Below are 26,735 nucleotides of genomic sequence, written 5' to 3'. Positions count from 1 at the left end.
GCTGGAAAATATCCTAAAAGGTATATACACACATACCGGTGTTATACTGCGACCAGCAATCGCCTCAGCCTGGATGTGCAGCGCTGGAGTGGCTTGGTCGGATTCCCTGACTGAAAATATTGATACCCTGGATAGGGACAGTATATTATTAACTATAGAGCATTTAAAGGATGCATTACTATATATGCGAGATGCACAGAGGGATATTTGCACCCTGGCATCTAGAGTGAGTGCGATGTCCATTTCTGCCAGAAGAACGTTATGGACGCGACAGTGGTCAGGTGATGCGGATTCCAAAAGAAAAAGACACCGTCTTTTCAAACTCAGTCCTTTCGTCCCTATAAGGGCAAGCGGGAAAAAGGCCGCTCATTTCTGCCCCGGGGCAGAGGAAGGGGAAAAAGACTACACCAGGCAGCCTCTTCCCAGGAGCAGAAGCCCTCCCCCGCTTCTGCCAAGTCTTCAGCATGACGCTGGGGCTCTACATGCGGACTCAGGCACGGTGGGGGGTCGTCTCAAGAAATTCAGCGCGCAGTGGGCTCACTCGCAAGTGGACCCCTGGATCCTGCAGGTAGTATCACAGGGGTACAAATTGGAATTTGAGACGTCTCCCCCTCGCCGGTTCCTGAAGTCTGCTCTACCAACGTCTCCCTCCGACAGGGAGGCAGTATTGGAAGCTATTCACAAGCTGTATTCCCAGCAGGTGATAATCAAGGTACCCCTCCTACAACAGGGAAAGGGGTATTATTCCACGCTGTTTGTGGTACCGAAGCCGGACGGCTCGGTGAGAGCAATTTTAAATCTAAAATCTTTGAACACTTACATAAAAAGGTTCAAATTCAAGATGGAGTCACTCAGAGCAGTGATAGCGAACCTGGAAGAAGGGGACTATATGGTATCTCTAGACATCAAAGATGCTTATCTCCATGTCCCAATCTACCCTTCTCACCAAGGGTACCTCAGGTTTGTGATACAAAACTGTCATTATCAGTTTCAGACGCTGCCGTTTGGATTGTCCACGGCACCACGGGTCTTTACCAAGGTAATGGCCGAAATGATGATTCTTCTTCGAAGAGAAGGCGTATTAATTATCCCTTACTTGGACGATCTCCTGATAAGGGCAAGGTCCAGGGAACAGTTAGAGGTCGGAGTAGCACTATCTCAGGTAGTGCTACGTCAGCACGGGTGGATTCTAAATATCCCAAAATCACAGCTGATTCCAACAACACGTCTACTGTTCCTAGGGATGATTCTGGACACAGTCCAGAAAAAGGTTTTTCTCCCGGAGGAGAAGGCCAGGGAGTTATCCGAGGTAGTCAGGAACCTCCTAAAACCAGGACAAGTGTCAGTGCATCAATGCACGAGAGTCCTGGGAAAAATGGTGGCTTCTTACGAAGCGATTCCATTCGGAAGATTCCATGCAAGAACTTTTCAGTGGGATCTGCTGGACAAATGGTCCGGATCGCATCTTCAGATGCATCAGCGGATAACCCTATCTCCAAGGACAAGGGTGTCTCTCCTGTGGTGGTTACAGAGGGCTCATCTTCTAGAGGGCCGCAGATTCGGCATTCAGGATTGGATGCTGGTGACCACGGATGCCAGCCTGAGAGGCTGGGGAGCAGTCACACAGGGAAAAAATTTCCAGGGCTTGTGGTCAAGCATGGAAACGTCTCTTCACATAAATATCCTAGAACTAAGGGCCATTTACAATGCCCTAAGTCAAGCAAGGCCTCTGCTTCAGGGTCAACCGGTATTGATCCAGTCGGACAACATCACGGCTGTCGCCCACGTAAACAGACAGGGCGGCACAAGAAGCAGGAGGGCAATGGCAGAAGCTGCAAGGATTCTCCGCTGGGCGGAAAATCATGTGATAGCACTGTCAGCAGTGTTCATTCCGGGAGTGGACAACTGGGAAGCAGACTTCCTCAGCAGACACGACCTCCACCCGGGGGAGTGGGGACTTCATCCAGAAGTCTTCCAAGTGATTGTAAACCGTTGGGAAAAACCAAAGGTGGACATGATGGCGTCCCGTCTCAACAAGAAACTGGACAGATATTGCGCCAGGTCAAGGGACCCTCAGGCAATAGCGGTGGACGCTCTGGTAACACCGTGGGTGTTCCAGTCGGTGTATGTGTTCCCTCCTCTGCCTCTCATACCAAAAGTACTGAGAATCATAAGAAGGAGAGGAGTAAGAACTATACTCGTGGCTCCGGATTGGCCAAGAAGAACTTGGTACCCGGAGCTGCAAGAGATGCTCACGGAGGACCCGTGGCCTCTACCTCTAAGAAAGGACCTGATTCAGCAGGGACCTTGCCTGTTCCAAGACTTACCGCGGCTGCGTTTGACGGCATGGTGGTTGAACGCCGGATCCTGAAGGAAAAAGGCATTCCAGATGAAGTCATCCCTACCCTGATCAAAGCCAGGAAGGATGTAACCGCAAAACATTATCACCGCATTTGGCGGAAATATGTTGCGTGGTGTGAGGCCAAGAAGGCCCCTACAGAGGAATTTCAACTGGGTCGTTTCCTGCATTTCCTGCAAGCAGGATTGTCTATGGGCCTAAAATTAGGATCCATTAAGGTTCAAATTTCGGCCCTGTCGATCTTCTTCCAGAAGGAACTGGCTTCAGTTCCTGAAGTCCAGACTTTTGTAAAGGGGGTACTGCATATACAGCCTCCCTTTGTGCCTCCAGTGGCACCCTGGGATCTCAATGTGGTTTTGGGATTCCTAAAATCACATTGGTTCGAACCACTTGCCACAGTGGATTTAAAATATCTCACATGGAAAGTGGTAATGCTGTTAGCCCTGGCTTCAGCAAGGCGCGTATCAGAATTGGCGGCTTTATCCTATAAAAGCCCTTACCTGATATTTCATTCGGATAGGGCGGAATTGAGGACTCGTCCTCAATTTCTCCCTAAGGTGGTTTCAGCGTTTCACATGAACCAACCTATTGTGGTACCTGCGGCTACTAGGGACTTGGAGGACTCCAAGTTGCTGGACGTAGTCAGGGCCCTGAAAATATATGTTTCCAGGACGGCTGGAGTCAGAAAATCTGACTCGCTGTTTATACTGTATGCACCCAACAAGCTGGGTGCTCCTGCTTCTAAGCAGACGATTGCTCGTTGGATTTGTAATACAATTCAGCTTGCACATTCTGTGGCATGCCTGCCACAGCCAAAATCTGTTAAAGCCCATTCCACAAGGAAGGTGGGCTCATCTTGGGCGGCTGCCCGAGGGGTCTCGGCTTTACAACTTTGCCGAGCAGCTACTTGGTCAGGGGCAAACACGTTTGCTAAATTCTACAAATTTGATACCCTGGCTGAGGAGGACCTTGAGTTCTCTCATTCGGTGCTGCAGAGTCATCCGCACTCTCCCGCCCGTTTGGGAGCTTTGGTATAATCCCCATGGTCCTTACGGAAGTCCCATCATCCACTAGGACGTCAGAGAAAATAAGAATTTACTTACCGATAATTCTATTTCTCGTAGTCCGTAGTGGATGCTGGGCGCCCATCCCAAGTGCGGATTGTCTGCAATACTTGTATATAGTTATTGTTACAAAAAAATCGGGTTGTTTATTGTTGTGAGCCATCTTTTCAGAGGCTCCTACGTTTATCATACTGTTAACTGGGTTCAGATCACAAGTTCTACGGTGTGATTGGTGTGGCTAGTATGAGTCTTACCCGGGATTCAAAATCCTTCCTTATTGTGTACGCTCGTCCGGGCACAGTATCCTAACTGAGGCTTGGAGGAGGGTCATAGGGGGAGGAGCCAGTGCACACCAGCTAGTCTAAAGCTTTTACTTTTGTGCCCAGTCTCCTGCGGAGCCGCTATCCCCCTGGTCCTTACGGAAGTCCCAGCATCCACTACGGACTACGAGAAATAGAATTATCGGTAAGTAAATTCTTATTTTTAGGGCTTGTATATACTGTCACATTACCTGTCAATCCAATGTGAGTTCTGGTTCAGCTGCAATCGCTCATCTGCTATTTAGATATTGTACTTAAACTAAAATGGATGAATCCCTATGAACTATTTGTTTCCTGCTGTCTATATTAAATGTCTAGTTATGCAATATTAATTGTAAAGAATTTTTGAATTCTATAATGTCCTTTTTAAAGAAATGTGCTGTTTAACATGAAATAGCTGGTATTTTATTATCCAAGTCCATGCTGTCTGTTTCTCTTCTGCAACGTGTAGTTTTCCTGATCTCCAAAAATTATCATGAAAGCACTGTTAGACAAAATGGATCCATAGTGTCGGGTGGGGCAACTGGTGTTTTATGAGGAAGGATTTCAGTCCTAAACAATGGCCTAAAATTTTCCTATAGCGACACAAGAGCCAGGAACTATGCAAATTAATTTAGCAGCAAAGTCAATAATCTTGCTGACAGAACAGGTCTGGAATACCCAGAGTGCCAACTGGGATCCTGGTTTGCTGGGCCTGTGGAGGCTAACATTATTCCTCCCATCTGATGCTCTAGTACAACGGACGGTGACGGACCGCTTGGCTGTTTCAAACACTGGGGCAAACTCCATTATACCACAGTAATGACTGATCACCTGGTATTTAGACTTTTCCCACATCTTGGGATGCGATACATGTTTTGGCTGACTGGGGGGATTATTTACTGATCCTGTAAATAATTCTAGTGACCTCTGCTAATATAAATATGTTCTCTGCTTCCAGAATAGATTTACAAGATTGCAGATTTTTTTTGCCGAAGTAGCAGGAGAGTGCCTTTTGTCCATTACAACATAAATCATATGACTTGTTACCTCATCTGATGTTGCAAAAGAGTTTCCTATAGCAGAAAAGGGAAGTTGGTGTGTTCAACATTCACTATATAATGTGTGCAAAAATCTGCAATGTCAGCTAATTGAATTTCCCCATAGTATCTAGTGTCTAGCAAATTGGTCGTAGAAGGGATTCCTATTTTGATCAAAACATTATTTACAACCCATGTCAAAGCATAGTTGTTAGTGTAGCAATTGGAAAGTGAGGAACCTTGATGTTGGGTTGCACGCTGTAAAGTTTCAATCAATACATGAGCCAATCCAGTACCTTTTTTTTTTTTTTTTTTTTTTTTTTTTTTTTTTTTTTTTGCTTGATAAAATAGTTTTGCAATAATAAGTGCTAGCAGACACTCCCCCCCCCCCCCCCCCCCCCCCCCCCAGTTAAAGTACCTTTTTGAAGACTTTCATAAAAGATATGTGTGCATGCTGTGTGCAAGTCGTCCTACATGGAGACGAATTGAAGGTGGCCAAATGTGGCTTCTGAAAGACCGTTTAGTACAGATAGGGGTATATTCAATTAGGGTCGGATCCATTCCGACATGCATTTGTCGGAATGGATCAGACAACCCCTATTCAAATCTCATCTCAATTCGTCTTTTAAAAAAGTCGAATTGAAATGAGACCTGTGAGTGGAGGAGAGGGGGGAGACCAGCGGGGACAGCTGCGGGCAGATGGAGGAGAGCAGCGCTGCAGAAGGGTGTCTCAGCCGCCAGACCTCACGGCAGTGTCCACCCGGCTCCAGCAAGCGTGACCTCACTTGCTGGAGCCGGGTGGACGCTGCCGTGAGCGGCGCGGCTGTGAGACATCCTGCTGCAGCGCTGTGCTGTAGCGCTGCTCTCCCCTGTCTCTCCCCCCTCTCCTCCTCTAAGGTCCCTCATCTTGGTCCGACATTTTTTTTATGTCTGACTGAGATGGTTGGAAACGGGGCCAAATCCTGTCGAATTTGGCCCTGTTTCCCTCCAAAAGTACGTGAATCGGAAGCTATACCGCCGATTCACGTACTATTCGACAAGCCGAATTCCCAGACTTATCGAAAAAAACAGGTGGGATTGAATAGGTCAAATCACGATTCGACCTGAAAGTCGAAAACTGCCATCTTTTCGACAGACTGCAGTTTTCGACCCTAATTGAATATACCCCATAGTCGCAAAGTAAATAATTGGTAATGTCATGGTGGTGCAGTCTATTTTGTATAATGACTTCTAGCATGAAGTAAGCCTATTTTAAGATACGACAAAACAGTCAGGACAAACCATTCTGCATCCAGATATCCTATATAATAAAAGGCTAAAGGTGCGTACACACTAGGTGATGCGATCCATGTGTCCCCCTCCTGGGCCGCCCGACGTGGACATACACACTGGCGATAACGCACAGTGAGTCATGCCGTGGCCGGGCTATGCATGCAGTTTTGGACGATGAGCCCAAATTGAGCTGCAGGCATGGTTATTAACGACCCGCTGATACGCGCGTCATGTTGTCGGCAGCATATCCACTGGCCAATATAGTAAACAATATCGCTCAGGAGGGTAAAAATGAGCGATATTTTCTATATTGCCTAGTGTGTATGCACCTTAACGCTGCACTTCACCTCTATGGGGGAGTTCATGTGGTTTGCGTGCCAGAGGCCACTAGATGGGTCCCGACAAAGCAATTCAAGTGTTGCTCCATTAGGGTGCACATGCCGCCGGCGCTGACATTACTGTTATGATGTTCTATCTTGTTGACAGGCTGGTAACTAGTGTCCTAGAAGCTCTGTTATCTTGAGCTGTTGACCAGTGATATGAGAGTGATATTGAACTCTATGCTGATCTGCAGATTTTACTTTTATCTAGGCTTTGAACCAAAATTAAATTTTCATTTTCTTTAAGTACTACTTTGACATATTTAAATTGTAACTCTGCTGAAATGGTCGGATGTCTACAATATTTGTAGATTGGATGTTTGAGATTCTATTAATACTGAATGTCCCGGAAGGATCCTTGTCTATTTTTACTTTTCAGAAATCATGGTTGAATTTTATAGCAGTTAAAGCCCAGCACAGAATAATGCTTCCATTATAAATCTAAATCCACTTATCATGGTAAAGCACCATTAAAGGGCACTTAGATGCTTCATTTGGTAATGACCATCATCCAATCTCCTTTTCATTTCTGATGTTTATTTCAAGAATGACATTTGTGTTCTCTTTTATGCATGTCAAATGGTGTTTGAACACACAAAGTGGTGTTTCTTCCCAGATATGGAAGTCCAGTTTAATGCCACAATGCCTTTTTCAGTATTAATTCTATACACATTGGTGACTTACTGACCTCACAATATGGTCTTACTCTTCCATACTGAACTTGCGACTCCTATAATATCGTTGACTTACTAGTCTTCTTAGATTTCCATTGATGTCAGTGGCAAAAGTTGTGCACATCACAGGGATCAATATCTTTGGTGGCGTGTCAAAATTGTTTCCCCCCGCAGTTACCACTAGGGGGCACAAAACGGACCGCCCATTACCAGAGACGTCCTCGCTGCCTCAGGAGGCTACAAGAAATAAGTATTTAATTTTTGTTTGTGACTGTGGAAACAATACTGAACACTGTTTTACTTGGGAATCTTTTTGTGTCTCTTCTGAAGTGTACTTGAGAGTGAAGTGGCTCTCTTTTTATTTTTATTTTTTCCCCTTCCCCAGGTGGCTGCACAAGTGTGTTTGCGCCTTGGGTGTCTGATTTAATTCTTTTTCTTTGAAAAAGTGTGTGATTTAGGTGCCCAAATCAGAGCTTGGGCGCACTAACCAGGACTTCAGACCAGATTAAACACTATTTGCGGCTAAACACTGTCTGGGTGCTTAAAAAGTTATAGGTGCCCGATCAGAGCAACGTTAGTTTGGGTGGCCAAAAAAATCTTTTGAATCTCCCTATTTGAGCGACATCCCTAGTTACAGTATGAAGTACGCTGGATCATAGATCAACTCGGAGCAAAGACTGGGAGAAGTACATAATACCACTACACCGAGTTAGCCACTATATCCAGTGAAGATGTGGCCTTTTGAAGCGCACCTGTCTGCTCCATTCAAATCTAGAAATAAGAATGACTAATTACCATTGCAGCAGGGGCTGAATTTTCCCTTTTTTGTATTCATTTTAAATGCAAAGCCGCTCTGAGGAACTTTCCCAATGCTATAATTGGTGAGAATCTCCTGGCGGCGGTAAACCATAGCAATCCTTTATGGCAGACACAAGGTCAGTAAGTTCCGTGGTGGCCTAGGATCTGCTTTGATACACTGGGACAAATGTATTAAGCCTGGAGAAGTTATACAGTGGAAGGTGATAATGCACCAGCCAATCAGTTCCTGTTATTTTTCAAACGCAGCCTGTGACTTTACAGTTTGGAGCTGATTGGTGCGTTATCACCCTCCACTTTATTACTTCTTCAGGCTTAATACATCTGCCCTTTTGTCATCTGAATATGCTTGTGCCTTCCCTGTTGAATCCACCATGACTATTCCAGCACATGGAGTTTGTGCAGTCAGTTACTTTGTTACATGGCCTGTTAGGATGAAGTCATTCAAATTCTGGGAAAGATTTCCGGTAAAAGGATGCTCTGCTGAGTGTGCGACTGTGAGGATCCATTTACTTGAGTCGCTCTTTGCTTCTATTTTATTTATTTTTAACCTAAATTTCTATCACCAGTAAGTATTCACATTTCTCCCTAGGTGAATTTTACACCGTCTGAATATGTCTATTGTATTTGAATATTCTTCTGATATATGTTCTGTGATAGACCTATAAATAAGCTTGCAAAGTTCTTTAAACCAGAAAGCCTGCTCTCATTGCTAGGTTTCCTGGCCATGTCCAGGATTACTTCTGCTCCATGAGTGCATTGTAATACTGGGTACACTACACAAATATATCATTTCAGCGACAAACTATATATCTGTGGCGGAAGTGTACATCCAAAGTGTCTGAACAACGTCATTCACAGACATATCGCATTGGACCTGCGGCACAGCTGATGCCAATATATCTTGCCGTTATATTGGCGTGTCGGGCTGTGTGTACTTGTAACCGATAGACGGGTGGTCTTCAGTATGCCGACTGACGGGATCCCGGCGCACAGTATACCGGCGCTGGGATCCCGACAGCCGGTATACCGACACTTATTCTCCCTCGTGGGGGTCCACGACCCCCCTGGAGGGAGAATAAAATAGCGTGGCGCGCCACCGTGCCCGCAGCGTGGCGAGCACAGCGAGCCCGCAAGGGGCTCATTTGCGCTCGCCGCACTGTCGGTAAGCCGGCGGTCGGGCTCCCGGCGCCGGTATGCTGGTCGCCGGGAGCCCGACCGCCGGCATACCGTAGTGAACCCCCGATAGACCACCCTTTCACTAGCTGCAGGGACTGACTTATTGGTCCGTTTGTATACTTACCTAATCTGCTGCTTTGTCATCCAGTTGTGTACCCAGCCTAACATGGATGAAACAAATACATGTCTCAGTAATAAGGATTGTGTGGTCTTTTTAAACGCACAAATTCAATGATCTTCTCAAGTACTGAAGCCATCAACACACTGTATGATTTTTGTTTTTAGGATAAGGGTGACAATCGGGGCGATCATTTGGTTGGAGGAAGATCCCAATACAGTATCTGTGCTACATACGTTTTTTTTTTATTTATTTTTTCTGACTATTTTCTTGTTACATTGGTCAAGGGAAAAAAAAAAATCAGGATTACCTACTCAGTACCTGATTTTCACACCTGGGAAAATGGTCAGAAAAGATTGAGAATGTGCACACACTGGTTGATATCAGGAGATTGAGACATATTTTTGGTCTTGACCAACTGATCACTTAATCATAGGTGTGTGTTTGTGGCCACAAGTTTTCAGATTTTATTAACGCAAAGCCTGTCCTACAAACTATACAATTAATTGAGCTGATCACCCTATTACTGGCAAATCACTCAATAATTGTATAGTGTGTACCTAGCTTAAGGGCTAGAAATATAAACCAAACACTGGGACAGATGTATTAACCTGGGGACGGCATAAGGAAGTGATAAACCAGTGCAAGGTGATAGACACCAGTCAGTCAGCTTCAGTATGTAAATTGCGTTTATTACCTTGCATTTATCAGTTACTGCTTTTTCACTTCCTTATGCTGTCTCCAGGCTTAATACATCTGCTCCATTATACTTGGTCCTTTATTGTTACACAACTGTTGAAGTGAATTCTCAGATCTTAACTGTACTGAATGAGTGTTATAATTGCCCTTCATACTGTTTTACCAAGCATTAGTGTGTACTGACTGCATTGAAGCTAATATGAAGCGAACACGTGTCAAAATGTACAGCTCAGTTTGCTAAAAACTTTACAACCAGCGCGTGTTTATTTGGCTATGAGAATGCACATTAAATGCTTAAAATTGACAACTTAGGGGGTAATTCCAAGTTGATCGCAGCAGGAATTTTGTTAGCAGTTGGGCAAAACCATGTGCACTGCAGGGGAGGCAGATATAACATGTGCAGAGAGAGTTAGATTTGGGTGGGTTATTTTGTTTTTGTGCAGGGTAAATACTGGCTGCTTTATTTTTACACTGCAAATTAGATTGCAGATTGAACACACCCCACCCAAATGTAACTCTCTCTGCACATGTTAAATCTGCCTCCCCTGCAGTGCACATGGTTTTGCCCAACTGCTAACAAAATTCCTGCTGCGATCAACTTGGAATTACCCCCTTTGTGTATGAGTCCTTATAATAAAGTTACGAAAATTTCTTATCCTTGAAGAAATGTATGTATGTGTGTATATATATATATATATATATATATATATATATATATATATATATATATATATATATATATATATATATATATATATATAATATATTTCTCTATCGTCCTAGTGGATGCTGGGGTTCCTGAAAGGACCATGGGGAATAGCGGCTCCGCAGGAGACAGGGCACAAAAGTAAAGCTTTTCCGATCAGGTGGTGTGCACTGGCTCCTCCCCCTATGACCCTCCTCCAGACTCCAGTTAGATTTTTGTGCCCGGCCGAGAAGGGTGCAATTCTAGGTGGCTCTCCTAAAGAGCTGCTTAGAGAAAGTTTAGCTTAGGTTTTTTATTTTACAGTGAGTCCTGCTGGCAACAGGATCACTGCAACGAGGGACTGAGGGGAGAAGAAGTGAACTCACCTGCGTGCGTGTAGCTTCTTGGCTACTGGACATCAGCTCCAGAGGGACGATCACAGGTACAGCCTGGATGGTCACCGGAGCCGCGCCGCCGGCCCCCTTGCAGATGCTGAAGTTAGAAGAGGTCCAGAATCGGCGGCTGAAGACTCTGACAGTCTTCTAAAGGTAGCGCACAGCACTGCAGCTGTGCGCCATTTTCCTCTCAGCACACTTCACACGCTGTCACTGAGGGTGCAGGGCGCTGGGGGGGGCGCCCTGGGAGGCAAATGTAAACCTATATACTGGCTAAAAATATCTCACATATAGCCCCCAGAGGCTATATGGAGATATTTAACCCCTGCCAAACTTCACTAAAGAGCGGGAGACGAGCCCGCCGGAAAAGGGGCGGGGCCTATCTCCTCAGCACACAGCGCCATTTTTTCTCTCACAGAAAGGCTGGAGAGAAGGCTCCCAGGCTCTCCCCTGCACTGCACTACAGAAACAGGGTTTAAACAGAGAGGGGGGCACTAATTGGCGATATAAATATATATATAAAGATGCTATTAGGGAGAAACACTTATATAAGGTTGTCCCTATGTAATTATAGCGTTTTTTGGTGTGTGCTGGCAAACTCTCCCTCTGTCTCTCCAAAGGGCTAGTGGGGTCCTGTCCTCTGTCAGAGCATTCCAGGTGTGTGTGCTGTGTGTCGGTACGTGTGTGTCGACATGTATGAGGACGATGTTGGAGGAGGCGGAGAAATTGCCTGTAATGGTGATGTCACTCTCTAGGGAGTCGACACCGGAATGGATGGCTTATTTAGGGAATTACGTGAAAATGTCAACACGCTGCAAGGTCGGTTGACGACATGAGACGGCCGACAAACAATTAGTACCGGTCCAGGCGTCTCAGAAACACCGTCAGGGGTTTTTAAAAAAACGCCCATTTACCTCAGTCGGTCGACACAGACACAGACACGGACACTGAATCCAGTGTCGACGGTGAATAAACAAACGTATTCCTCATTAGGGCCACACGTTAAGGGCAATGAAGGAGGTGTTACATATTTCTGATACTACAAGTACCACAAAAAAGGGTATTATGTGGGAGTGAAAAAACTACCTGTAGTTTTTCCTGAATCAGATAAAATAAAATGAAGTGTGTGATGATGCGTGGGTTTACCCCGATAGCAAATATTGGCGTTATACCCTTTCCCGCCAGAAGTTAGGAAAACACCCCTTAGGGTGGATAAGGCGCTCACACGCTTATCAAGTGGCGTTACCGTCTCCAGATACGGCCGCCCTCAAGGAGCCAGCTGATAGGCAGCTGGAAAAATATCCTAAAAAGTATATACACACATACGGTGGTTATACTGCGACCAGCGATCGCCATCAGCCTGGAGATGCAGTGCTGGGTTGGCTTGGTCGAATTCCCTGACTAAAAATATTTTATTGATATAGAGCATTTAATAGGATGCATTCTATATATATACTGTATGCGAGATGCACAGAGGGATAATTGCACTCTGGCATCAAGATAAGTGCGTTGTCCATATCTCCCAGAAGATGTCATGGACACGACAGTGGTCAGGTGATACAGATCCCATACGGCACATGGAGTATTGCCGTATAAAGGGAAGGAGTTATTTGGGGTCGGTCCATCGGACCTGGGGGCCACGGCTACAGCTGGGAAATCCAACCTTTTTACCCCAAGTTACATCTCAGCAGAAAAAGACACTGTCTTTTCAGCCTCAATCCTTCCGTTTCCCATGTGGGCAAGCGGGCAAAAGGCCAGTCATATCTGCCCAGACATAGAGGAAAGGGAAGTAGACTGCAGCAGGCAGCCCCTTCCCAGGAAAAGAAGCCCTCCACCGCGTCTGCCAAGTCCTCAGCGTGACACTGGGGCCGTGCAAGCGGACTCAGGTGAGGTGGGGGGGTAGTCTCAAGAGTCTCAGCGCGCAGTGGGATCACTCGCAAGTTGACCCCTAGATCGTACAAGTATTATCCCAGGGGTACAGATTGGAGAGTCGAGACATTTTTTCCTCGCAGGTTCCTGAAGCCTGCTTTACCAACGGCTCCCTCCGACAGGGAGGCAGTATTGGGAAAAAATTCACAAGCTGTATTTCCAGCAGGTGATAATCAAAGTACCCCTCCTACAACAAGGAAAAGGGTATTAGTCTTCCACACTATATTGTGGTACTGAAGCCAGACGGCTTGGTGAGACATAGTCTAAATCTGAAATCTTTGAACACTTACATAAAAAGGTTCAAATCAAGATGGAGTCACTCAGAGCAGTGATAGAGAACCGGGAAAAAAGGGGACTATATGGTGTCCCTGGACATCAAGGATTACCTCCATGTCCAAATTTGCCCTTCTCAACAAGGGTACCTCTGGTTCGTGATACAGAACTGTCAATATCAGTTTCAGACGCTGCCGTTGAATTATCCACGGCACCCCGGGCCTTTACCAAGGTAATGGCCGAAAAGATGATTCTTAAAAGAAGAAAGGCATCTTAATTATCCCTTACTTGGACGATATCCTGAAAGGGGCAAGTTTCCAGAGAACAGTTGGAGGTCGGAAAAGAACTATCTAAAGTAGTTCTACGACAGCACGAGTGGATTCTAAATATTCCAAAAATCGCAGCTGTTTTCCGATGATACGTCTGCTGTTCCTAGGAATGATTCTGGGCATAGTCCAGAAAGAGGTATTTCTCCTGGAGGGGAAAGCCAGGGAGTTATCCGACCTAGTCAGAAACCTCCTAAAACCAGGCCAAGTATCAGTGCATCAATGCACAGGAGTCCTGGGAAAAATGGTGGCTTCTTACGAAGCGATTCTATTCGGCAGATCTCACGCAAAAACTTTTCAGGGGGATTTGCGGGACGAATGGTCCGGATCGCATCTTCAGATGCATCAGCGGATAACCCTGTCTCCAAGGACAAGGGTGTCTCTTCTGTGGGGGCTGCAGAGTGCTCATCTTCTAGAGGGCAGCACATTCAGCATTCAGGACTGTGTTCTGGTGACCATGGATGCCAGCCTGAGAGGCTGGGGAACAGTCACACAGGGAAGAAATTTCCAAGGAAGTGTGGTCAAGTCTGGAGATTTCTCTCCACATGAATATACTGGAGCTAAGGGCAATTTACGATGCTCTGAGCCTAGGAAGACCTCTGCTTCAAAGTCAACCGGTGCTGATCCAGTAGGACATCATCATGGCAGTCGCCCACGTAAACAGACGGGGCGGCACAAGAAGCAGGAGGGCAATGACAGCAAGGATTCTTCGCTGGGCGAAAAATCATGTGATAACACTGTCAGCAGTGTTCATTCCGGGAGTGGACAACTAGGAAGATTTCCTCAGCATGAATGAATTCCACCCGGAAAAGTGGGAACTTCATCTGGAAGTTTCCACATGTTTGTAAACCGTTGGGAAAGACCAAAGGTGGTTATGATGGCGTCCCACATGAAGCGCCAGGTCTAGAGACCCTCAGGCAATAGCTGGGACGCTCTGGTAACACCGTGGGTGTACCAGTCGGTGTATGTGTTCCCTCCTCTGCCTTTCATACCCAGTGTATGGAGAATGATAGGAAGGAGAGGAGTAAGAACTATACTCGTGGCTCCGGTTTGGCCAAGAAGAACTTGGTACCCGGAACTTCAAGAGATACTAGAAAGGATCTTGATTCAGCAAGAATCATGTCTGTTCCATGACTTACCGCAGCCGCGTTGACGGGTGAACGCCGGATCCTAAGGGAAAAAGGCATTCCGGAAGAGGTCATCCCTACCCTGGTCAGAGCCAGGAAGGAGGTGACCGCACAACATTATCACTGCTTAGGTGAAAATGTGTTCCATGGTGTGAGGCCAGGAAGGCTCCACGGAAGAATTTCAACTACGTTAATTCCTACATTTCCTGCAAACAGGAGTGTATATGGGTCTCAAATTGGGGTCCATTAAGGTTCAAATTTCGACCGGTCGATTTTCTTCCAGAAAGAAATTGGCTTCAGTTCCTGAAGTCCAGAAGTTGTTAAGGGAGTACTGCATATACAACCCCCTTTTGATGTCTCCAGTGGCACTGGGCGATCTCAACGTAGTTTGGGATTCCTAAAATCACATTGGTTTAAACAACTCAAATCTGTGGATTTGATATATCTCACATGGAAAGCGACCATGCTGTTGGTCCTGGCCTCGGCCAGGCGAGTGTCAGAATTGGCGGCTTTATCTCACAAAGCCATATCTGATTGTCCATTCGGACAGAGCAAAGCTGTGGACTCGTCCCCAGTTTCTCCCTAAGGTGGTGTCAGCGTTTCACCTGAACCAGCTTATTGTGGTACCTGCGGCTACTAGGGACTTGGAGGACTCCAAGTTGCTGGATGTTGTCAGGGCCCTGAAAATATAGTTTCCAGGTCGGCTGGAGTCAGGAAATCTGACTTGCTGTTTATCCTGTATGCACCCAACAAGCTGGGTGCTCCTGCTTCTAAGCAGACTATTGCTCGTTGGATTTGTAGTACAATTCAGCTTGCACATTCTGTGGCAGGCTTGCCACAGCAAAAAATATGTAAATGCCCATTCCACAAGGAAGGTGGGCTCATCTTGGGCGGCTGCCCGAGGGGTCTCGGCATTACAACTCTGCCGAGCAGCTACGTGGTCGGGGGAGAACACGTTTGTAAAATTCTACAAATTTGATACCCTGCCAAAAAGAGGACCTGGAGTTCTCTCATTCGGTGCTGCAGAGTCATCCGCACTCTCCCGCCCGTTTGGGAGCTTTGGTATAATCCCCATGGTCCTTTCAGGAACCCCAGCATCCACTAGGACGATAGAGAAAATAAGAATTTACTTACCGATAATTCTATTTCTCGGAGTCCGTAGTGGATGCTGGGCGCCCATCCCAAGTGCGGATTATTCTGCAATACTTGTACATAGTTATTGTTACAAAAATCGGGTTATTGTTGTAGGAAGCCGTCTTTCAGAGGCTCCTTTTGTTATCATACTGTTAACTGGGTTTAGATCACAAGTTGTACGGTGTGATTGGTGTGGCTGGTATGAGTCTTACCCGGGATTCAAAATTCCTCCCTTATTGTGTACGCTCGTCCGGGCACAGTACCTAACTGGAGTCTGGAGGAGGGTCATAGGGGGAGGAGCCAGTGCACACCACCTGATCGGAAAAGCTTTACTTTTGTGCCCTGTCTCCTGCGGAGCCGCTATTCCCCATGGTCCTTTCAGGAACCCCAGCATCCACTACGGACTCCGAGAAATAGAATTATCGGTAAGTAAATTCTTATTATTGTATGTGTGTGTATGTGTGTATATATATATATATATATATATATATATATATATATATATATATATATATATATATATATACACACACACACACACACACACACACACACACACACACACACACACACACACACACACACACATATATACACATATATATACACATTGTTTTATGTATAATCTGTGCAAATAACTTGTTATGCTGCTACTCATGTTTTTTTTGTTTTATTTCTTATTACCTTGCTATTACATTTTACAGCATGTGGACTGCCAGGATGCTTTGGAGGCCGCTGCGCGAGCAGAGGGCCTTCCCTTGGACATCTCCATGCACTCGCACTTGCAGATCCTGAGTGAGAACCAACAAATTTCCAAATATCACTATGGACTTCACCTGCTAAAACCCTTTCGGATTACTTCCAAGTAAGTTCTGTTTTCACTTTTTCAGTTATTTTTGGAATTTTTTTTCTCTCCCCATTTCCATACACAAAATATTTCATGGCTTGTAGAGACTATTGTAAATCCATGTGGGATTCATTATTTTTGTGATATTCTTTCTTCATTATTGTATACCAGATTCCATAACTGCTGAAGACCATTTACATAAAACTACCTAGATGTCTTTTATTTGTATTTCTCAGATCTTTGATGCCACCACTGGTATTTAATTTTCTCCCCTGGTACTTTACAGGCACCAGCACCCAGTAGATAATGCTGGGCTGTTCTCTTTTATGACTTTTTCTTGGCTCACACCTCTGGCGCGTTTGGCTTACAAGAAAGGAGAACTTTTTTTTGAAGATATCTGGCCATTGTCTCGACATGAGTGTTCTGATATCAACAGCAGACGGTAAGTTAATCAATTTTCTCTAACGTCCTAGAGGATGCTGGGACTCCGTAAGGACCATGGGGTATAGACGGGCTCCGCAGGAGACATGGGCACTTTAAGAAAGACTTAGACTCTGGGTGTGCACTGGCTCCTCCCTCTATGCCCCTTCTCCAGACCTCAGTTTGAGACTGTGCCCAGAGGAGGATGGGTGCACTGCAGGGAGCTCTCCTGAGTTTCCTGCTAAGAAAGTATCTTTGTTAGGTTTTTTTATTTTCAGGGAGCACTGCTGGCAACAGACTCCCTGCATCGAGGGATTGAGGAGAGAGGAGCAGACCTACTTAAATGATAGGCTCTGCTCCTTAGGCTACTGGACACCATTAGCTCCAGAGGGTTTGGAACACAGGTTCGTCCTGGGCGTTCATCCCAGAGCCGCGCCGTCACCATCCTCCTCACAGAGCCGGAAAAAAAGAAGAAAGAAGGCTTCAAAGGCGGCAGAAGACTTTGTGAGCTTCACTGAGGTAACGCACAGCACTGCAGCTGTGCGCCATTGCTCCCATACACCTCACATACTCCGGTCACTGTAAGGGTGCAGGGCGCAGGGGGGGTGCCCTGGGCAGCAATATAAACCTCTCCTATGGCAAAATTAACTATATACATGTACAGGTGGGCACTGTACATGTATATTAAAGAGCCCCCGCCATGTTTTACATATTTTGAGCGGGACAGAAGCCCGCCGCCGAGGGGGCAGGGCTTCTCCCTCAGCACTCACCAGCGCCATTTTTTCTCCACAGCACCGCTGAGAGGAAGCTCCCCGGACTCTCCCCTGCTTGACACACGGTGAAAGAGGGTTTTAAAGTAGAGGGGGGGGGGGCACATAATTGGCGCACATATATATACTATAACAGCGCTACTGGGTAAACATTCTGTGTATTTTCCTGGGTCATATAGCGCTGGGGTGTGTGCTGGCATACTCTCTCTCTCTGTCTCTCCAAAGGGCTTAAAGGGGGAACCTGTCTTCAGAAAAGAGAGTCCCTGTGTGTGTGGAGTGTGTCGGTACGCGTGTGTCGACATGTTTGACGATGAAGGCTCACCTAAGGAGGAGTGGGAGTGCATGATTGTCAGGTCACCGTTGGCGACACCGGACTGGATGGATATGTGGAATGTTTTGAATGCTAATGTAAATTTATTACATAAGAGATTAGACAAAGCTGAGGCTAGGGAACAGTCAGGTAGTCAGACCGTGCCTGTCCCAGTGGCACCGGGACCTTCCGGGTCTCAAAAGCGCACATTATCCCAGATCTCTGACACAGATACCGACACGGATTCAGATTCCAGTGTCGACTATGAGGATGCAAAGTTACAGCCAAAAGTGGCTAAGGGTATTCGTTACATGATTATTGCTATTAATGAGGTTTTGCATATCACGGAGGAACCCCCTTGTCCCTGACACGAGGGTACACATGTATAAAGAGAAAAAACCTGAGGTCACTTTTCCGTCCTCATATGAGCTAAGCGAATTGTGCAAAAGGCTTGGGAATCTCCAGACAGGAGATTACAAGTTTCCAAGAGGATTCTTATGGCGTATCCCTTCCCACAAAAGAACAGGATACGATGGGAATCTTCGCCTAAAGTAGACAAGGCGTTGACACGCTTATCAAAGAAGGTAGCACTGCCATCCCAGGATACGGCTACCCTCAAGGATCCTGCTGATCGTAAGGATGTTACCATGAAGTACATTTACACACATTCTGGTACTATTATTAGACCGGCTATGGCATCGGCATGGGTTTGTACTGCTGTCGCAGCATGGACGGATTCCTTATCTACGGAGATTGAGACCCTAGATAAGGATACAATTTTAATGACCCTAGGGCATATCAAGGATGCTGCGTTATACATGAGGGATGCTCAAAGAGTCATTTGTTTACTAAGCTCCAGAATAAATGCTATGTCTATTTCTGCTAGGCGACTCTTGTGGACCCGGCAGTGGACGGGGGATGCCGACTCAAAGCGGCATATGGAGTCGTTGCCTTACAAGGGGGAGGAGTTGTTTGGTGAAGGCCTCTCGGACTTTGTCTTTACTGCTACAGCAGGTAAATCGAATTTTTTGAGTTGAATAGATCTGTCCGTACTTTATGTAGAAAACGGTACTTCATTCAACGAAATATAGAACGACACAAAGAAGAGGGCATGGCCATTACTCTGGATTCAGGGGATGATTCAGCTCTCGATATCCTACATTCTCTCTTGGATGATAATATCAATTCCGAAAGAACTGACACAAAGAAGGTATATGATATCAAAAGGGGTGACTTTAGGCGCAAATCTGAGTTCTACCCTCTCACTTATAAGAGCCCCATGGTTGAATGCTTTTACAAAACTACACTAGAGGACTTTAAGAATCTATGTCAACGTAATAAATCTTTTAATAGTAAGAAAACAAGTACCAACCTTACCAGATGGGAGAGGAAGGCCTTGCGTGACCTTACTAAAGACACTTCCTTGGTTTTTAGAGAGGCAGATAAGGGTGGCGGTCTGGTGGTGCAGAATAGGGAGGAATATATGATTGAAGCTCATAGACAATTGAACAATACCGAATTCTATAAAATTCTGGATTTTGATCCAACATCACAATATTTGAGACAATTACACAATTTACTGGATGATGCCCTGGCCGATGGAGTCATATCCATGGAGGAATATAATTTTTTGTTTATTAAGCACCCCACAGTTCTGATCTATTATCACCTCCCCAAAATACACAAATCACTGAGTTCACCACCGGGGCGTCCGATTATTTCTGGTGTAGGGTCACTGTCTTCTAATTTGTCTTTTTATGTTGACTCCTTTCTTCAAACCCGTGTCTCTACCCTGAGGTCACACATCAAGGATACCACTCATTTTTTACAACTAGTACTAGATTTCGTGTGGAAAGACACTTATGCGTTTCTGACTTTAGATGTACAGAGCCTTTATACTAACATCCCACACGACCTTGGCCGAGATGCAATAGCAACTAGACTAAAGGCAGATGGTGACCTCTCGGAGAGACACGGCATTTTCTTGTTAGATGCGATCTCCTTTATACTCCAGCACAATTATTTTTTATTTATGGATAAATATTATTTACAGGTTATGCGGACGGCCATGGGGACGAGATTTGCGCCTAGTTATGCCAACCTCTACATGGGACTCTTTGAGGACACCCATGTGTGGGGTGGCGACTTTGGCGCGAATCTCGTCCTCTATGGCCGTTATATTGACTATCTCTTTATTATTTGGGATGGGGACCGATCATCGGCACAGTTATTTGTTTCTAATTTGAATTCTAATCACTTTAACCTTCAATTCACTTATTCTTATCACTCTTCCACTATTAACTTCCTGGATGTGACTCTAGAGGCCAGGGAGAACAAAATTTACACCCCCAATTACAACAAGGAGGTGGATACTCATTCCTACCTGCACTACCAGAGCGCCCATTACCCCCCTTGGAAGAAGAATATTCCAATGGGACAGCTAATGCGATTACGACGCAATTGTACTGAAAAATCTAAATTTCTGGAACAGGCGGACTCTATGGTGAAGATTTTCAGTGGAAGGGGATATCCCCACTCACCATTAAAGAAAGCCCTTAGGGAGGTCTCAGATTTGGAGAGGGATACCTTACTTAGACCCAACAAAATATATACATTTAATAATGAAAGTATGCAGATTAAAAAGATTGTTTGTAAAAATTTCAGTATCTTAAATCAGGACAAATTTCTTAGAAATCAATTACCACATAAACCGAAATTTATTTTCAAATAGGATTTCTAGTGCTAAACGGTCATAAATGAGATGAGTAAATCAATATACAATCGTATTTAATTCGTATAAAATTCACTAAAACATCCATGGAATTGAACAAATAAATAAGAAAAATAAAAAATATACATATATAAAAATGTATAATAATAGAATACCCTAGAAAAGGGTGTATGGCATAACTCCCAGACACATTAAGCTGAAATAATGGAGAAGATACTAGGACCTGTTCCTATGTAGAAAGTCCCCTTCTGTATCCAATTGTACCAATAGGATAGAGTTTTGTTAGCAATAGTTACCACAGATGATCAAGGATTATTAAGCGGCTCCGCATTCCGCAGTATTGCAGTTCCTTGGTGCAGTGGAAATAATAATAAGTTCCTCAGTTGAGATGGTTTACCTCCAGCAAAGGTCCATGAGGTTCAGTATGGGGGCTTGGTTCAGGTCCTCTATCTCCAAGTGTTTGTAGGTCCAGGGAGTATTGCAGGAGAGCAGCTCACACAACGCGTTTCGTTATGGTCACACAACTTTTTCAAGGTGCTAACTGGGCTGTAAATAGGGGTTTATAAACCCAAACAATATGGCTGCTCATTTGCATACAAGATTGGAATTAATCATCTCATCTCATAATATGACCAATTTATGACAGACATATATATCCAGAATGAACCACATACTAGTCCATTTGAAAAATACTTAAACTAGTTTATTATGTTTTTTCTCACATATCTGGTGGTCACATGACCGCTAAAGAAATACCTCACCTAAATTAAACCTAAAACAGGGAGTAATATCCCATTGATCTGATCCTATAAACTTATACTAAAGTGTAATCCCATGCCACATTTTCATAATGACCCCATGAGGGCCCGAAAACTCTCACCTGAGATTGTTTATCTATTGATCTAAATAGGGTGAGGATGGCGCGATCGGATCCCATCCCGTCGCGTCATCCATGGCCGTCCGGCCGAGTGCAATGACGCGGTCGGGCCTCCAGCGCCGCGTCAATCTCGCGCGCCCAGGCGCGCGTATCCTGACGTGGGAGGCATCATTCTGGTTGTCGGGGCAACGCGTCGTCACAGGCGCTTCCCCGTCTCAGCCGGATAGCACCCATACCATCCATCATGTTGTGTCCTGCATAATGGTGTCCCCGCAAGCTTGCCAGCCAATATGCCAACCACAAGAGGGATACATATAGTTTAATATAGTAATATCGTATAGTTCACTCAGATCCCATTATTTTAGTTTATATACTTATATCAGAAGCAGACATTGTATATATGAATAGATATTTAAAGTAAACAAGAAATGTAGGTTTAGATACAGATAAGATAGAATGTTAATTAAGATTAATAGTACATGTTAGATAATGATTATTAACACCAAGTATCTAATAGATTCTCATTGTCACCAAGCAGAGTATGATCATAATATGTGGAATGACTTATTAATACATTATATCTCTCTAAACTGGACATTCTTATCATAGACGTCATATCATGTTTCAGTCAGAGATATTTATGCCTACAGACAAAAGGAAAAATAGAAAAGAGGGGAAAGAAACAGCAGCAAATACATGACATCGAAGGTAAAAGGAGGATAATCATAACACTGTGTTAAGTTCCACTGTTTCGTTTAATCCATTCGGAAGTATGGTGTTCAATTTGAACATCCAATATAGCTCCTGTTTACACAAAATATTATACCTATCCCCCCCCCTCTTTGTTAACTCCACCTGTTCAATCGCTGTTAAATGGAGTGAGCTAGGGTCCCCACTATGATAATCTCTAAAGTGTCGAGAGACACTATGTGTGGGGACTTTTCTAATGATGTTACGGCGGTGCTCCATGAAGCGTATTTTAATGCTTCTGGTTGTTCGTCCTACGTACCTTAGGTCACATCCACAGAAGAGGAGATATATAATATAAGTCGAATTACAGTTCATAAAACTCAAAAGTTCATAATTCTCCCCATCCCTGACATGGAGATGTGTAGTTTTTTTATACATATGTTTGCAGGTCGTACACCTGGTGGCTCCACATCTGAAGAACCCTTTGGGTTTTGACATCAACCAAGTATCCCCTGTAGTCTGTTGGGTAGGAACCTTTTTGATAAAGCTGGGAGCAAGAATATTTTTAAGTGATTTATTCTTTTACTGCTGTTGTTTCTATGAGGTCTGACCAACCTCTCCTTCTTTAGCTGCTGTGTTGAACCTCCCCAGTTCAGCGCCTTGAGGAAATCACCTTAGGGAGTTTTTTCGCTTTTCTTTTGCAAATCGAATTTTTTGCCTTATGTTCCCCCGCAACCTAAGAAGGCGCCGCATTACCAAATGCAGTCCTTTCGTTCCAATAAAAGCAAAAAGGTACGGGGTTCGTCCTTTCTTGCCAGAGGTAAAGGCAGGGGGAAAAAGCTGCACACAGCTAGTTCCCAGGAGCAGAAGTCCTCCCCTGCGTCTGCAAAATCCACCGCATGACGCTGGGGCTTCCCTGGGGGAGTCAGCTCAAGTGGGGGTACGTCTTCGATTTTTCAGCCATATCTGGGTCCACTCACAGGTGGATCCCTGGTCAATAGAAATTGTTTCCCAGGGTTACAAGCTGGAATTCGAAGAGGTGCCTCCTCGCCGGTTTTTCAAATCAACCCTGCCAGCTTCTCCTTCAGAGAGGGAGTTAGTGTTAAATGCAATTCAAAAATTGTGTCTTCAGCAGGTGATGATCAAGGTTCCCCTTCTGCAACAAGGGAAGGGGTATTACTCAACCCTGTTTGTGGTCCCGACCCATTTTGAATTTAAAATCCCTGAACCTGTACTTAAAAAGGTTCAAGATGGAATCGCTCAGAGTGGTCATCGCCAGCCTGGAGGGGGGGGGATTGGATGGTTTCCCTGGACATAAAGGATGCATACCTTCATGTTCCGATATTCCCTCCTCATCAGGCGTTCCTGAGATTTGCGGTACAGGACTGTCATTACCAATTTCAGATGTTGCCGTTTGGGCTTTCCACGGCCCCGAGGATTTTTACCAAGGTAATGGCGGAGAGGATGGTGCTCCTGCGCAAGCAGGGTGTCACAATTATCCCATACTTGGACGATCTCCTCATAAAGGCGAGTTCTCGAGAGAAGTTACTGGACAGCGTATCGCTGTCTGTGAAGACGTTACAGCAACACGGCTGGATTCTCAATATTCCGAAGTCACAGCTGGTTCCTACAACGCGTCTGACCCTTTTGGGCCTGATTCTGGACACAGACCAGAAAAAGGTTTTTCTTCCGATGGAAAAGGCTCAGGAGCTCATGGCTCTGGTCAAGAACCTATTAAAGCCAAAGACTGTTTCAGTGCATCACTGCACACGTGTCCTGGGGAAGATGGTGGCGTCTTACGAGGCCATCCCCTTCAGCAGGTTCCATGCGAGGACTTTTCAATGGGACCTACTTGACAAGTGGTCCGGGTCTCATCTACAAATGCATCAAAAGGATCGTTCTGTCTCCCAGAGCCAGGGTATCTCTCCTGTGGTGGCTGCACGGTGCTCACCTCCTAGAGGGCCGCAGGTTCGGCATTCAGGACTGGATCCTGGTGACCACGGACGCAAGCCTCCGAGGTTGGGGAGCAGTCACTCTGGGAAGAAATTTTCAAGGTCTCTGGTCAAGTCTAGAGACTTGTCTTCACATCAGCGTCCTGGAATTGAGGGCCATATAAAACGCCCTACGTCAAGCGGAGGCATTGCTTCGCGACAAGCCAGTCCTGATTCAGTCGGACAATGTCACAGCAGTAGCTCATGTAAACCGCCAAGGTGGCACGAGGAGCAGGATGGCAATGGCAGAAGCCACCAGAATTCTTCGCTGGGCGGAGAATCATGTAAGTGCATTGTCAGCAGTGTTCATTCCGGGAGTGGACAACTGGGAGGCAGACTTCCTCAGCAGACACGACCTGCATCCGGGAGAGTGGGGACTTCATCAGGAAGTCTTCGCACAGATCGTAGGTCAGTGGGGACTGCCCAAAATAGACATGATGGCGTCCCGTCTCAACAAAAAGTTAAAGCGGTATTGCGCCAGATCAAGAGACCCTCAGGCGGTGGCGGTAGACGCCCTGGTGACACCTTGGGTGTTCAGGTCGGTCTATGTGTTTCCTCCTCTTCCTCTCATACCCAAGGTGTTGAGAATAGTAAGACAAAGAGGAGTGAGAGCAATCCTCGTGGCTCCGGATTGGCCACGAAGGACTTGGTATCCAGATCTGCAGGAGTTGCTCACAGAAGATCCGTGGCCTCTTCCTCTACGTCAGGACCTGCTGCAACAGGGGCCCTGTCAGTTCCAAGACTTACCGCGGCTGCGTTTGACGGCATGGCGGTTGAACGCCGGATCCTAGCGGAAAAAGGTATTCCGGAGGAGGTCATTCCTACCCTGATCAAGGCTAGGAAGGACTTGACATCGAAACATTATCACCGCATATGGAGAAAATGTTTCTTGGTGTGAGGCCAGGAATTCTCCTACGGAGGAGTTCCATTTGGGTCGTCTCCTTCACTTCCTTCAGACTGGAGTGAATTTGGGCCTAAAATTAGGGTCCATAAGGGGTCAGATTTCGGCCTTATCCATTTTCTTTCAAGAAGAATTGGCTTCTCTTCCTGAAGTACAGACTTTTGTGAAGGGAGTACTGCATACTCAGCCCCCGTTTGTGGCGCCTTGGAACCTTTAATGTGGTGTTAAGTTTCCTTAAGTCACATTGGTTTGAACCTCTCAACACGGTGGAGATGAAGTACCTCACTTGGAAGGTGGTCATGTTGTTAGCCTTAGCTTTAGCAAGGCGAGTTTCTTTTTCATCCACTAGGGGTCACTGGAGTACTCTTGGGATATGGACGGCTTAGCAGAAACAAAGGCACTGAATATTTAAATTTAGAACTCTCCACCCCTCCATATCCCAGAGTACCTCAGTGTACGACCTCAGTGTTTTTTCCGTGCTCACAGCAATAACAAGGCTTGTGGGGACTTCCCACACTTGGTGGAAGATTTTATTAATTTTTCATTTTTACTTTTTACTATAGCACATCCCTTCCCAGTTTCTGGAAAAACATGGGTCCGGGATAGTGCCGCTGCACGGGCAGCGCATGGCATGTCGGTCCTCACAAAGAGCACCCTCACAGCCACAGGCCCACTGGCTCCTGCAACAGCTGGACGGAGCTTACAGAGAGAAGCCCCGTCGCAGCCATGAAGAAGTGATCAAAGAGCTGGACGGAGCTTACAGAAAGAAGCCCCGTCACAGCCATGAAGAAGTGATCAAACAGCTGGACGGAGCTTACAGATAGAAGCCCCGTCGCAGCTATGACCGGAGAGCTCTGAGCTTAGAAGCCCGTCGCAGACCTCCTACAAAAGGTATGCTGGGGAAACGGGGCGGTCAGCGCAGGCTGCCTCCCCGCTGTGTGGGGTCCGTTGGGTGCGCCCGCTCACTACCGCTCACTGCCACTTAGCCCAGCCGCTCCGTCCAGCGCTCCGTCTGCCGCTCCGTCCTCCCGCCAGGCGCTCCGTCAGCGCTGTATGGAAAGTGCAGCGCCCAGAGGGGGGGACCCGCCGCAGCTCGGCTAGCGCCAGCTACGCGCCCCGGCCAGCCGCCCTCCGCTACTTTGAATGTGTCTCTCGCCTCCCTGCAATGAGCTTCCCGGCTCACCGCTAACACAGCGCTACAGGGAGTACAGAGAGGGGGGGGGGGGGACCTGGCTGATTACAGCGCGGCTGCAAGGGGAAATAGGAATGTTAATACAAAAAACTGCAGGCAGTGTTTATATTAACTGGATTGTGACCTGCCTGTGATTATGCAGGGTATAATAGGCTATTGAGCCTATATTAACACTGAAGGCATGTATTGTAACCTGCATGTGTTTATTACTGTTTACTAGACAGTGATTATCACTGT

The 26,735-nt window shown here is 45.9% G+C and overlaps 1 protein-coding gene across 3 annotated transcripts in view; it reads left to right on the top strand.

Moving 5' to 3' along the window:
- ABCC5 (ATP binding cassette subfamily C member 5) overlaps positions 1-26,735 on the top strand; it is a 201,748-nt gene that overhangs the window by 17,245 nt on the left and 157,768 nt on the right. For all 3 annotated transcript variants that reach the window (XM_063916576.1, XM_063916578.1, XM_063916579.1), the window contains exons 3-4: positions 16,474-16,634; positions 16,903-17,058. In XM_063916576.1, coding sequence (XP_063772646.1) covers positions 16,474-16,634; positions 16,903-17,058 — 317 coding nt within the window. The remainder of the gene's footprint in view (positions 1-16,473; positions 16,635-16,902; positions 17,059-26,735) is intronic.

The sequence above is a fragment of the Pseudophryne corroboree genome, chromosome 4 (assembly GCF_028390025.1).
Source record: "Pseudophryne corroboree isolate aPseCor3 chromosome 4, aPseCor3.hap2, whole genome shotgun sequence".
NCBI classification, from domain to species: Eukaryota; Metazoa; Chordata; class Amphibia; order Anura; family Myobatrachidae; genus Pseudophryne; species Pseudophryne corroboree.
Note: the sequence above shows the minus strand (reverse complement) of the source record. Positions and strands in the feature narration are given on the sequence as shown.